We start from the raw sequence: 13,797 nt of genomic DNA on the forward strand, positions 1-13,797 counted from the left end.
CTCAGTCCTTAGAAATAACTTTGCAACTAGCCATGGTAAGTGTGCTGCAGAAATTCACTCCCTAACACGGAGCATGCAAAACTGCAGGTTGCTCATCTAATAACAAATAAGGAAACAATAATTTCACTTCTCTAAATGAGGCATTTCTTTAAAACAAAATTTCAAAACCTTCAGGTACCTCCATCACCTCTAGTTGTCTGGCATGGAGGCACATAGCATCAGTACTACATGGAGGCACATAGCATCAGTACTACATGGAGGCACATAGCATCAGTACTACATGGAGGCACATAGCATCAGTACTACATGGAGGCACATAGCATCAGTACTACATGGAGGCACATAGCATCAGTACTACATGGAGGCACATAGCATCAGTACTACATGGAGGCACATAGCATCAGTACTACATGGAGGCACATAGCATCAGTACTACATGGAGGCACATAGCATCACTACTACATGGAGGTACATAGCATCACTACTACATGGAGGCACATGGCATCACTACTACATGGAGGCACATAGCATCACTACTACATGGAGGCACATAGCATCAGTACTACATGGAGGCACATAGCATCAGTACTACATGGAGGCACATAGCATCACTACTACATGGAGGCACATAGCATCAGTACTACATGGAGGCATCACTTCTGACAAGGGCAGGGGCCTGTGGATTCTGGGAACTTTCTACCCAGTGGATCTCTGAAGTGAAGGGGCTGGAGAAGGCTGAGGAGGCAATGCTGGAGCAACACCTGCCCACCTGAGATGCAGGCCCTTCTGTTCTTTGCTATATGTTTCTGAGACAGTGCCTTACTATGTAGCCAGGCTGGCCCTGAGTTTATTATATAACACAGGGGAACCCTCAAACTGTGTCAACCCTCCTGCTCAGATTCCTGTTGTTTGGAATTGCAGGTTTGAGCCACATCTGGCTACAGAAACGGCTTTGCAATAGGAACGCCTGAGGTAGGGTGCTTTTGCTAAGGAACAGGGCAATCTTGCATAGGTTACATTAGCTCCTCTGATACATTTCTTTATTTACAGAATTGGAATATTACTACCTATCTTTGGAATACTGTACATATTGAATGATATTCTGTTTGTAATATATTTAGTATTATGCCTACTGGCTGTGTGTGTGTGTGTGTGCGCATAGACCAGATTAGGGTGTCCTGCCCCACCACTTTTTCCATTCTACCTCACACTCCTGAGATGGATTCCCTCAGTAAATCCAGAGTTGGGCCAGCAAACCTCACACAGCCCCTTGTTTCCACTCCTGGTACCACTATGGCATGACATGGCCAAGTCCACATTTTTTTTTTATTTTTAATTACATTTTTTATTTACATTTTAAATGTTAGCGCATTTCCCATTTTCCCCTCCAGAAACCTGTTACCTCACCCCAACCCCTTACCCACCCACCCACTCCCACCTCTATACAGGTTCTGGTGATGTAAGCTCAGGTCTTTCTGCTTACATAGCAAATATCTTGCCAACTTGGATACCTTCCTAGACTCATCAGATTTCCTATAACACTATTAATAACAAATATCTACCAGATGACACATGCTTTAAATTCCAGCACCTAGAAGGCAAAGGCAGGTGGAACTCTGAGTTCAAGACTAGCTGGTTTGCAGAGAGAATTCAGGATAGCCAGGATTACACAGAGAAACAACCCTGTCTCAAAAAGCTAAAACCAAACCAAAACCAAAACCAAAACCAAACCCAACCAAATATCCACATTCACAGTACTGTATACAAGTCTTACCAAGAGGAAGACTGAATAAAGACGGATTCCCCCAGAGCAAACGCAGTTTAACAAAACAGCCTCTAGGAAGTGTTGGCATTCACTGCATGGTGCTTTTTCATACATTCTTTTCTTCTATTTTTTTCTTTTTTATAATTTTATTTTTCTTGGATATTTTATGTATTTACATTTTAAACATTAGCCTCTATCCCCCCTCTCCCAGACTGCCTCCCCCTCCCCCTGCTTCTATGAGGATACTTCCACTCCTGCCAAAAAGCCCTGGCATTACCCTACATCGGGGAAATGAGCCTTCACAGGATCAGGGCTTTTCCTCCCATTGATGCTGGACAGTGCCATCCTCTGCCACATGTGTGGCTGGAGTCATCGGTCCCTCCATGTGTACTCATTGGTTGGTGATTTAGTCCCTGGGAGCTCTGGTGGGGTTTGGTTGGTTGATATTGTTGTTCTTCCTATGGGATTGCAAACCCCTTCAGCTCCTTTAGTCTCTTCTCTAACTCCTCCACTGGGGTTCAGTCCAATGGTTAGCTGCAAGCATCCTCATCTGTATCAACAGGGCTCTGGCAGAGCCTCTCAGGAGACACACATATCTGGCTCCTGTCAGCAAGCACTTCTTGGCATCAGCAATAGTGACTGGGTTTGGTGGCTGCATATGGGAAGGATTCCTAGGTGGGGCAGTCTCTGGATGACCTTTTCTTCAGTCCCTGCTCCACTCTTTGTCCCTGTATTTCCTCCTGTGAGTATTTTGTTCTCCCTTCTAAGGAGGAATGAAGCATCCACATTTTGGTTTTCCTTCTTCTTGGGCTTCATATGGTGTATGAATGGGAGATGGCTCAGCAGTTAAGAGAAATGGATGCTCTTCCCAGTCGTAAGTTCAATTCCCAACAACCACATGGTGGCTCCCAATCATCTTTTATGTATTTGAGTACATTGTAGCTGTCTTCAGACTCACCAGAAGAGGGCATCAGATCCCATTACAGATGGTTGTGAGACACCATGTGGTTGCTGGGAATTGAACTCAGGACCTCTGGAAGAGCAGTCAGTGCTCTTAACCGCTGAGCCATCTCTCCAGCCCCGCTCCCAATCATCTTTAATGAGATCCGATACCCTCTTCTGCTGTGTCTGAAGACAGCTACAGTGTACTCATACATAAAATTAAATTGTTATCATAATTAAGTATTAGGGAAAACCCAATGCAAACTAGGAAAGTAAACAGAATATAAACAGGAAGTTGAACAGAAGACTATTCAAACCAGATCCTCAAACAGAAACACCTGGAAAGAAACTCCCACCTGCCATGGTCTTTACTGATAATTTTATCAAGAGGAAAAACTAAGTCATCTGTGTGCAAAAAGAAACTACCTCATTGCTCTCATGTGTAGGTCAAAATGACAAGAGGCATATGAAAAAAGGCACTTGGATCTAAGAAAGATTTATCCCACAGCTCTTCCAAACCTTGTAAACAGACCTTCAATTTCCAGGTCACTGTGTTCCAAATCAATCAAGAGGCTGAACACAGGATGACTTGCTAAGTTTCCAGATCACAGTGCATCACCAGGTAGCTGGAGATAATGATGCTGTTAGGAAAGGGAACACAATACGACTTTTCACCTCCTCCTCTTTACCCCAGGTTCTCTTACACTCTGTGGAGCTCTTGGTAGTTTGCTACCTCAACTGTTTTGTTTAACTTCCATTTGAAGTCCCGGAAGTCAGGCATTGATCTCATGCATGTAAGTCAAATGTTGCTGGCAGAAGTCATCAAAAAATGACTACAACACCAACTTCACTGATCAAGGAAACATCCTCTTTCCAACTACTCTTCCACAAAAACCTGATGCTCGGGAATCTTTGGAGAATACCGGAGACCCACGTAAGGTTAAAGTAAGCTGTGGAGGCACAGAGCACGTCTACTTTCAGCAATTTAAGTTGTTAGAACAAGGCCATTCCAAAGCTCTCTGCACCAAGAACCTCTTCATGGGACAGAAACTGTCCAGAGGCCCTATTTGTTTTTAATCATTACCATTTTTCATTTATATGAACACTGGAGAAAAACACTTTTGCTTACCTTTGTGATTCTAACTTAGAAGCATCTGACTTCTATTAGTAACGTAGTCACACAAATGACAAAGCCACATTCCTATATCTCCCTGAGAATTTTCATATCCCTAAAAATTATCAGAGCTTTTTGTTTTGCATCTTAATTATTCAATAACATCTCTTAGGATGCTATGCATCAAGCTGTTCAGAGGCTTCCCTGATAGGCAAAGGAGAAGTGGGATGGAAATGAGAGACTCAAGCAAACACCCTTTGTGTAGCCACAAGTCTGTTCTTGTTCCTTGGCTTTACTCAGTCCTACACTCCCAACACGCTCTGCTCATCCTCAGGAAATCCCAACTACTGACCCTTTCTGGAGGTTAAAACTCTACGTACCACAGTTCCAACTTCAAGTGCATAACAACCCAGATTGAAATTCTCTCACCACACGAGGCCAGTAGATAACATACAGCAATGTTTGCAGCACCATGGAAAAACAGAGCAGTACCACACTTCTACTACATCCTCTACCCAAAGGCACACGCGAATGTTATATCTGACTTTAATATATTTTTCTCATCAATGTAATGGTATATTATACTCAGCACAGGAAGCATACTAGGTGTTTCCCAGAGGCACTGACCACTCAATAACAGTATTATGTAGTGTCTTCTATAACGTTCCAGGTCTTCAAGATACAAAGTAAATAAAAAATAGTCCATTGTATGCTTGCATTGGTTAAGTGACACAGAAGTTTATAAAATAATCAAGAACCCAAGAACTGCTGCAGCTGTATAGCTAGGGGCAGATGACTTTATACCTGAATGGGGGGGCTTGGACTGGTCAGGCAAAACAAGTGGATTTTCTCAGGAAAGCAACTGAAGAGAAAAGAAGAATATTCTATATAGATGGGAAAGAAATGTAGTGAGAATTATGGAATGCTGGACTGTTTAAAAAAACATGCACAGCAATATTACAAGAATATGTTTTTCTTTTAATCCCAAGTATGAGATTAAAATCAGCCGACTATGATCTGCTACATCAGAGGCATGCTTTTGCTAGCTGCCAATAGTCTCTGCGATTGTGTGACACTGAAAGTTCTAGAAACTGTCCAGAGGGAACATAAATGTGGGGCCTACATAAACACTAGGGCTAAGCCCAAAAGGCAGGCTGGATGGTTGGTGGATTTTCAGGCAAGTTGGTTGGAATTCATTAGTAGTTTCGATCAAAGAAGAAAGAAATCAGATTCAATGATCTCTCTCTCTCCTCTCTCCTTTCTTTCCTATCTAGTGATAGGGGTAAAGCCAGGGGCAAAAGGGGTGGGAAAGAGGAAACCATGAAGTAGCTAAGACCAGCTAAAGAAGAACCTGGGCCTGTGCGGACAAGATGTTGATTGCAGCACTCAGACCACGAAGGAGCTGCTGTGGAGAGACAGGGATGGGCACTTTTACTGGGATGAAGAGACTAGATTGGAGTTGGAGTGGAGCAGGTTAAACTGAAAAGGCAGCTGTAATGCTCCAAATTAAAGATTGTGGCAATTGAGGCCAGAGCAATGGTGACACAACGAGTAGTGAGAAGTTGTCAAGTCAAGATGAGCAAGGTTCAGTACTGTACTAGGTATATGCATGCGTGAACTCACACTTTACCTTATGTATTATAGAAGGTTATAGCCACCTTATAACATTCTTTCTTACACTTTATACATGAACATATTGAAACAGCAGAAATCTGTCTGAAGTAGGTTCTGGTGGTGAATACCAAAACCGGGATGAAAAGCCACGGTGATCTTACTTTAAAACCGACTACAAAGCTACTATGAGAAAGTTATGTTTTTATTCATTTGTTTGGGGAAAATGGTTCTTTCCACAGTGAGTTTCCAAAACTTGAAGGCTTTCTGGAGCCATTTTATCAAAACACCAAGAGACAGGCTCTGGTGGGGGACGTGGCCTCTGTCTTCCACCTGACAACCACCATAGGAAACATGGGAGGGCCATACCTATCTCAACGTATCGACTTGATGATCTTTTACCACCATAGGAAACATGGAGGCCATACCTATTTCAACGTATCGACTTGGCAGATCCCTCATCTCACTGGCATGGCGTTCCTTCACTGAGCATATCTGAAAAAGAAATTCACAGGTTATTTTCTAGATATGATAGGAAATTCTCTATTCTATTACTCAGTGAGGCGTTTTTTAAAGGTAATCATGTTACCCAAAGAGGAAGTACATATAATCCACTCTAAGATGTAAAAGACAGAAAGGATTTGAGAGGTTGGAGAAATGACTCCAACGTTCTGAGCTCAGGCTGCTCTTGCAGATTTGCTTCAGTTCCCAGGACCCACGTGGTGGCTTACAACTTTCTACATGTCCAGTTCTAAAGGATTCAGTGCCCTTCTCTGGCCTTTGTGGTCACTGAGTGCATACAATGCCCCTGTATGCATAAGATGCCCAGACGTACATTCAGGCAGCGCACTCATATACTTAGAGTACAAATTAAATAATCAGTTTGAATAATGTATGATAACCATTATTTAGATTCCCCAACACTGGTACGATGTGAAGTTACACTTTCTAACAAAAAGAGCATTCATGTAAATCTGCTGTCTCTAATGGCCCTTTCTCTGAAGCTCTACTTAGGACTGGAGACATATGCAGGAGGTGCTTTGGTAGAACACACATACTAGGGCTGTGCCACAGTCTGCTGTCTACATACTCCACATTAGGATCACATCTGTACAGCCTGGCAGGTAAGCGTTTCCCATGAGGGAAGATGGAAAAAAGTAGCAAGTGTGTGGCCTATATAGAGTCTAATATTTCTACAATTAGCACTTTTCAAAAAAGCCTATCTTTGTTTAAAACTATACAGATAAATTGAGGTCAAATATGTATTTTTTAAACCAGCAACTAATTATATATCTAAAAAAAACTCTTACTTCCCCCACAAACACCAGATAAAAGACATTATGAGTTCATTTTTTTTTTTTGGTTGGTAAGACTATAAGTATTTATATTTCTTACCGCTTTCTAAATGCATATACTTTCCAGAGACAATCTATTCAACTTTGTAATAAGAAACAAGGTTGCTTTTTTTTTTTCTTTTAAAGTTTGGCCCTTCATATGAAATTGAACTAGAAGTCAGGTGCTGATCCACATGTCAGTGATCAGTTTCTTCCTCCACTTGCAGACAGTGATATTTAGAGTCACCAGCCTAAGTATCACTACACTATGGAACATTCTAATGCAGACAAACCCAAATAGAAAAACAAGAATGAACAGCATCCCAGTCTAAGGAGATTAGCAGTAACTCTAATATAGAGCTACTGTTATTAATGTAAAGGCTTACTATAAAACTAAACATCACTTAAACATTCCTCTACCCTATTAATCATTAGTATCATTATAACACTGTATCATTCGAAACTAGTATAACTTATTTGATCAACTCTCATTTCTTATTCGTTTTTTTATTTCTATCCATGAATATTATAAACAATAACATCATGCTCAGTATACTTAAATATAAAATGTTAAGATGTTACTTAGGCTAAATTCCTAGATATATAAAGCTGCCAGATCAATGGATAGATGTACTTTTTTTGGTCTGATTCCTTCTTTAATGCACATGCCTAAATTTGTCTCTAGCACAGCAGCAACCTGGTGAAGGACTCAGATAATGCTTTCCCTAATGTGGGGCAAAAGCCCATGGCTGCAGACATGTGAGGATCCACAAATATGGGATTGGCTGTTTTTCTCCTTAATTACTTTTGGAATTTGTCTCCTGTTCATTTCCCCCAGTTGCAGTTGCCTTCTCTTTCTGGTGAACTTCTGAGTTTGTAAGAGACCTACTCTCCCCAGACCCCATACTTACTAAGGAAACTATTAAGTCATCTCAGGAAAATATTTCACAATGTCAATCATATCATAAATAATGAGCCAGGGCCTCTATGCCATTAATTATGAAATATGCAGGATGATTTAGTTTTAATCTCACCTCACTACCATCAATAACCCAAATGAACTTAATGGTCAAAGCTAAAGACAAAGAAAGGATAATATGAAGATGAACACCTTTGACTAAGCCACCAAGATCAACCACACATTCCATAAACAGCTAAAGTACTGCAGTGGGATTGTGGGAAATTAAAACAGAGCTCAGCAAATACAGTGTCATTCTGAGAACAGAAAAGGGCAATTACTTCACCCATCACAGAAAAGCACATCATCAAATCTGTACTTGTGAGATAAAGTGACCTACCTGCACAGTGTTCAGATGAAAATATTAGGTTTCCCTAACATTCATGAGTACATGTTTCTTTAGACCACTCTCAGTAAATCTATAATGATTTGGGTTTAATATAAAGACCAAGTAAAGTACCTTGATGGAAGTTCCCCAGCCGATAATCAGTGTCACAGCATCCTTCCAGCAGAGGCTGCAGGGATACATATCTGGGCGAAGACTTATATCATCTCGGGGAACGTTGGTGATTCTTTGCTTTGAGGTGATGTCAAAAATCTTCACACCCTACAAAACAAAACAGTATTAAGCATCTTGTATTCTGGAGAGGGAGCATAACAATTCACAACAATAATGTTGCTTACTGGGCATGCCCAGGAGCCATACGAGGGCATGGTCTTTCTTTATACAAACCCTACGAGGACTGCAAGGTTCCTTTCTGGACAAAGGCTGTTATTGGGGGGGGGGGATGGTCATAAGTAATGCAAATTTAGCACAAACATGTTTTGCACAGAGACACCAAGTTTGCTTTTAACCTGATAGGCAGCAGGCAATTCTAAAGGGATTCTTCTGAATGAGAATGAGTTTTAGTTTTTCAAAAAGGTTTTGGTTTTGAAAACCTATCCGTTTAAAGACAACAAATGTGACCCTTCGAAGTGCTTAAATGGAACCATCAAGGGCAGCAGGCTGAACATGAGCCTAGAGACTATGGCTGCTGTAAGGAAAATCCCAAGCAGCAGGGTTGGACTGAGACAATTTCTACTATTTCTAACCAAATGGAACTGATTTTTTCAACTATGTTTTGAAATTTCAGAAAATATGACAGATACGAAAAAGATAACTCTTTAAACTTTCTCCAGGCCCCACTTTATAAACTAAACATTAAGTGTAATACTGAGCGTACAATACACCTTTTAAATGATAGGACTATGTTTTGGCCTATGATTAAACTTGGAGTAAAGAGAAAATCAAAACTTGCTTCCCTCAGCGGCCATGAGCAATGGGTAAATGGCATTTTCAGAGCATATGCCTGAAGCAGCCCTTCAATAATTAAGATGGCTTTTCATTTTCTTGGTTACTCTGTGCCTCAGGTTTCTTCCTCTAAAACAGAATTTACAATGTGTTGGGATACTGTACTGTGAAAGCCCAGGTGATCTGACTTCCTTAAGCTGAGGTGTGGTACCAATCGCCCATGTCTATTGGAATTATAACTGCGTTGAGCGCTTCCCTCCTGCCCTTTTTCATCTGGCAGCCTGCTAACACTGCACACGTGCTGGAGAGACTGGCGTGTGCCTTTACCATGTTGTTGGCCCAGGCAATCAGATGGCCTCTCCACTTCACGCTCCTTATGTTCCCTTCCCCTTCGTGCAGGACAGAAGACTTCCATCTGTTCATCCACGTCCGTTCAAATAGCAGCAACTGAGGATACAGAAAAACACAGGTGCTTATTTTTAAATAGATGTCCTGTGTTTGGAAAGAATCCCCTACATATCTTGAACAGCCTGAAGTCCTACTTAAATTAGATTTGAGGTTATGACAAGTCAGAGCCACAAGATGGCACCCAAACACCAGGACTCGGAGCAAACAATGCCTTAGTGAATCCAGCTTCAGGAAGGCTTTTCAAATAAGAAACTGGGAACTAATTAATTCTGTAAACTTGGAAATGAGAACCTTTTATTCTCGCCAACAAGATAGTCATCACAGGTTAAACTGCCTTAGTTGGAAGCAGTCATCTTTTTTTTTTTTCATTTAATACAAAGCAAATGATTTGATAGTATCTTTTTAACAGTAAATCAAATCACAAAGTATGGGCCATTTGCTTTAGGATTTAGGGTCTTTAAATTTGTCACAGTAGCTAGACACTGTAAAAAGAGAAGAATCTATTGTGAAATCCCATTGGAAAATTTAAAATAAAACTGGTCAAAACGCCTTAATTCTGAAGAAGATACAGTTCTGATGATTCATGCATTAATAACATTTTTTCTTGATATGCCCAACTTCAACTCTTTAAGCAATGGCATCTATAACATGTATCACAGAAAGCACATCAGCCAGAAGTATGTGTGTTACCACTGTCTGCTACACTGAGGACAGAGTCCGTGAGAGGACTAGGGTGAGGCAGAGACAAACTTCACTACTGTTGGCGTAGAATGTGGTATAGAGTTCTTGGTCTATGATCCCTCTGCTATCATACTCTAGGATTACTGGCAGCTGCCACCATTCCTGGCAAGAGAATTTTTAAAATTCCCTTCAGTTTGCCTCAGTGTTTTGTGTATCTTCTACCATGTCCAAAGTATCGGGAGGAAACATCAGGGACAACCTAGAAATTGATGCTATGCACTAATGCAGTGAACAAAAAGTATATAAAGTTATATATGACACCACGGAGAGACTAAAAACATGGCAACCACTGAGCACAACAGGGAGACTGATGAAGCCAAGACGGACTATCTGTCAGTCCGTGTGTCTGTGTACCTACTTGCCTATCTATCTATAAATATCTGTCTCTCTACATATATGTATTATCAATAAAAACATCCAGGACATTAAAAAAAAGCACAGAATAGTATTTTCTATGATGCCTCTTAAATATTAATAAATAGACATATATTAAATATTTATTTGTATAGAAAATAGTGAAGAAATACGAAGCATATATTACAAAGTAAACATAATTCTAGAAAAGGATGACAAGAAATCTTACATAGATATTTTTCTAATATTCATGTTATTTTTATGTTATTTCATTAAGAATGAAGTCCATCACTGTTTTGGGTTACTGTTATTTCTATTCTTATGCTATTTCACTAAAAGGAGTATGTTAGCTTTTTGTTGATAAAAATACTAGTAATGGACTTAAAATAATTAACTTAAAAAATAAAAAGTTATTTTTGACTCATAAAAAAAAAAAGAATGAAGTCCATCATCTTAGTTTTTACAATCAAGTTAACTTAGAGAGCTGGTTGAAGCAATAAAAAACAAACTGAAATCTTAAAAGAGGACACACATGTGCTTCCGAATTAATTTACAGAAACCACCACTAGTTTTTTAATTAAAAAATCTTTGAGAATTTTATGAGTACTGTATTTACAGTTTCTACTTCTCCTTTCTCTTCCTTTTGAATTCATGACCTTTCCTCTAATTATTGCCTCTCTCTCTCTCTCTCTCTCTCTCTCTCTCTCACACACACACACACACACACACACACACACACACACACACGCCATCTTATAAATACAACCATCTATTTAGTGTTGCGACTATATTCATGTGTGAAGGGCAGACTGTCTGGACTGGAGAACCTATCGTGAGTCCTGAAGAGGACTGGATGAAGGCGATTTCACATGGCTCTCTAGGTGAAGAGGTATAAGCGATTAGTCACCACCACCCTTACTTTAAAACATACATCAGCGTCTTCAGAAAATTATTAAGACTTGCTGTAATTAGAAACAAAATTCAGATGCATCCATGGAGTTCCTCTGCTACAACCAATTTGTTTGGGGTTACCAGAGGAAACTGAGGCTGGTTGGACCCTAGCTTCCCTTTGTCTTGTTCTGCTTCCAGGAGTTCTAGTAGAGGCAGGAAGGAAAGGACGGAGACAAGAACTCAGAGTCAGTCCAGGTCAGGTTTGGTTCAGACTCGAAATGTCTGTTTGACACGAAATGGGGAGAGCACAGATCCTCCGTGAGGGTTTCATAAAGACAGAAAGGCCCAAAGAAGCCTGAGACCCAAACCAGTAAACAAACTAACTTCACTAAATGAAGGGAACATGTTAAACTATTTATCACTACAATTTAATTGTGATTTGTCTTCATTTGGACAGTTCTCAAAATGTAATCGTTTTAAACACATCACTTCTGCTTTTTGAAAGTAAAAATGAATTATCGGTAAAGAAGCAAGCATTGTTCTGGGAGTCATGTCTCTCCAGTTGCTTGGTCCTGGTATGTACTTTGTAATCCTGTCGGTCCAATCACAGCACCACAGTCTGGGTCTGCCTATCATTTGAGATTCCTTGCTTCTCCCCGCTAGAGAAAGGACCGTGCCTTTCACTTTGCTAGACACTCGGGCATGATGGACAGGGAGACAGATTGCAAGTAGGCCTCCGGAGAACTACTCTTACTCCTTCTCTCACTGTTAATACATGATGTGTTTGCAACTAGTAGATGGCTGAGTCTCTCTTCAGCCATATAACCAACATGTATTTTCTAATGTTTTAAAAAACTGTACTGAATACATGGAAACCTGTCTTGTTTCTAAAACTGAAAGGAAAGATTTCAAACTAATTCACACAATTAACACATCTTCTCTGTCAAAAGGGACTTACGCTATTGAGCTCATGCCTGACTCCTGTGATGACATATTGCCCATTCCTCAAGGGCAGAGGACGTAACTTTTACAAAGCTTATCACAATTTTGAAAACTACTGTAATGTCAGTCTTCCCGCACTCCATTTAAGTAGCTGATGAGGGACACAGATGTGCCCTCTGTTTGGCTCTCTGGACTTGACAGCATTCACTTCTCTGGCTCTTGGCACCAACCCAGCTCTTCCCTTGCATCACGTCCCTGGCCCCTCAGCAGTTCCTCTCAACCCTCTTCCCCGCCCATATTTCTAATACAAGCGTTCAAGTTTCTAAAGCCTCGCACAGTATTCAACTTCACAGGAAGGCCAGTAATTGATGTTTTTATCATTGTCCTTCTGTAGGGCTTGCTCCAGGGGACACAGGGCTTCATGCAGGAGACTGGCATCAAATAGTACACTTTCTGTTTATAGTTTTATACTAATCTATGGGAATTTTGAGTAGGAACACATTTTCTAGCAGGAATTCCAAGGAAAGTTCTGACTGATGATTTAGAGACAGATAAACGACTTTTCTACACACATTCTCCACTAATTTAAGTACCACAAAGCTATCTACCCTGATTTCACTGACATTTAATAAAATCCATTTCTTTTTTCTAGTCATAAACCTGCCTGGAGACCTACTGAGCACGAGCGTCCAGCAATGGTTTTAGGGTAAGTCATTGAACGAACTAGCCTTAAAAGCAGCTGGGTAATGTATTTGGTTTGTCTTCCACATCCTGTATTATCGGATTGTCATTATCCCAATACTGAGAGCAATTTAAGCTCAATGGGAGCTCAGTACACAGAGAGGAAAAGCTGCTTCCAAGAGGTCTATATTTCTGTTGTTGTTGGAGAAAGTATGTTAGGGCTTTATTTCCCATAAATCCACATTCTGGCAGTCAGCACTCTCTGTACTTATATTTCAATAGGAGCCTTCACATACCAACAGTATACTTTGTTCTTCTATGTTTTGTGATGATAGGGTGTATCTAACACTTTTCTACACTAGAAAGTGGTCAGGATGCACATCCCAGAACCTCCCACACCTGTGCCAAGATCTCTAGTAGGGCGCAATACGGGTACTCCATGCAGGGTGCAATACTGGTACTCCATGCAGGGTGCAATACTGGTACTCCTTGAAGGGTGCAATACTGGTACTCCTTGAAGGGTGCAATACTGGTACTCCATGCTGTGATCACCTACTCGCCCCTGCTAAAGGGAAAAGGCATGTTCTGATTGTCAGCTCAGGACCTTGCAAGTTTATGAGCAATGTGACTTTTTAGCCTTCTTCAACCCCTGCAATACTGCTTGCTCTGAGCAGCAAAGACTGAGACAGAGGGATCATGCCACAGGCCGTAGATATGGAAGCCACCAGCTTTGTTTCTAAAGGAAGGAAAAGGAGCTTGAGAAAA

At 40.7% G+C, this 13,797-nt stretch overlaps 1 protein-coding gene across 2 annotated transcripts in view; it reads right to left on the reverse strand.

The window, feature by feature from the left end:
- The window catches only part of Vps41 (VPS41 subunit of HOPS complex), a 164,398-nt gene that overhangs the window by 54,791 nt on the left and 95,810 nt on the right, over positions 1 to 13,797 (reverse strand). For both annotated transcript variants that reach the window (XM_039095720.2, NM_001399318.1), the window contains 3 exons: positions 9,343 to 9,462; positions 8,185 to 8,331; positions 5,861 to 5,927 (listed from right to left, as the gene is read on the reverse strand). In XM_039095720.2, the coding sequence (XP_038951648.1) occupies positions 5,861 to 5,927; positions 8,185 to 8,331; positions 9,343 to 9,462 (334 nt within the window). The remainder of the gene's footprint in view (positions 1 to 5,860; positions 5,928 to 8,184; positions 8,332 to 9,342; positions 9,463 to 13,797) is intronic.

The sequence above is a fragment of the Rattus norvegicus genome, chromosome 17 (assembly GCF_036323735.1).
Source record: "Rattus norvegicus strain BN/NHsdMcwi chromosome 17, GRCr8, whole genome shotgun sequence".
NCBI lineage: Eukaryota > Metazoa > Chordata > Mammalia > Rodentia > Muridae > Rattus > Rattus norvegicus.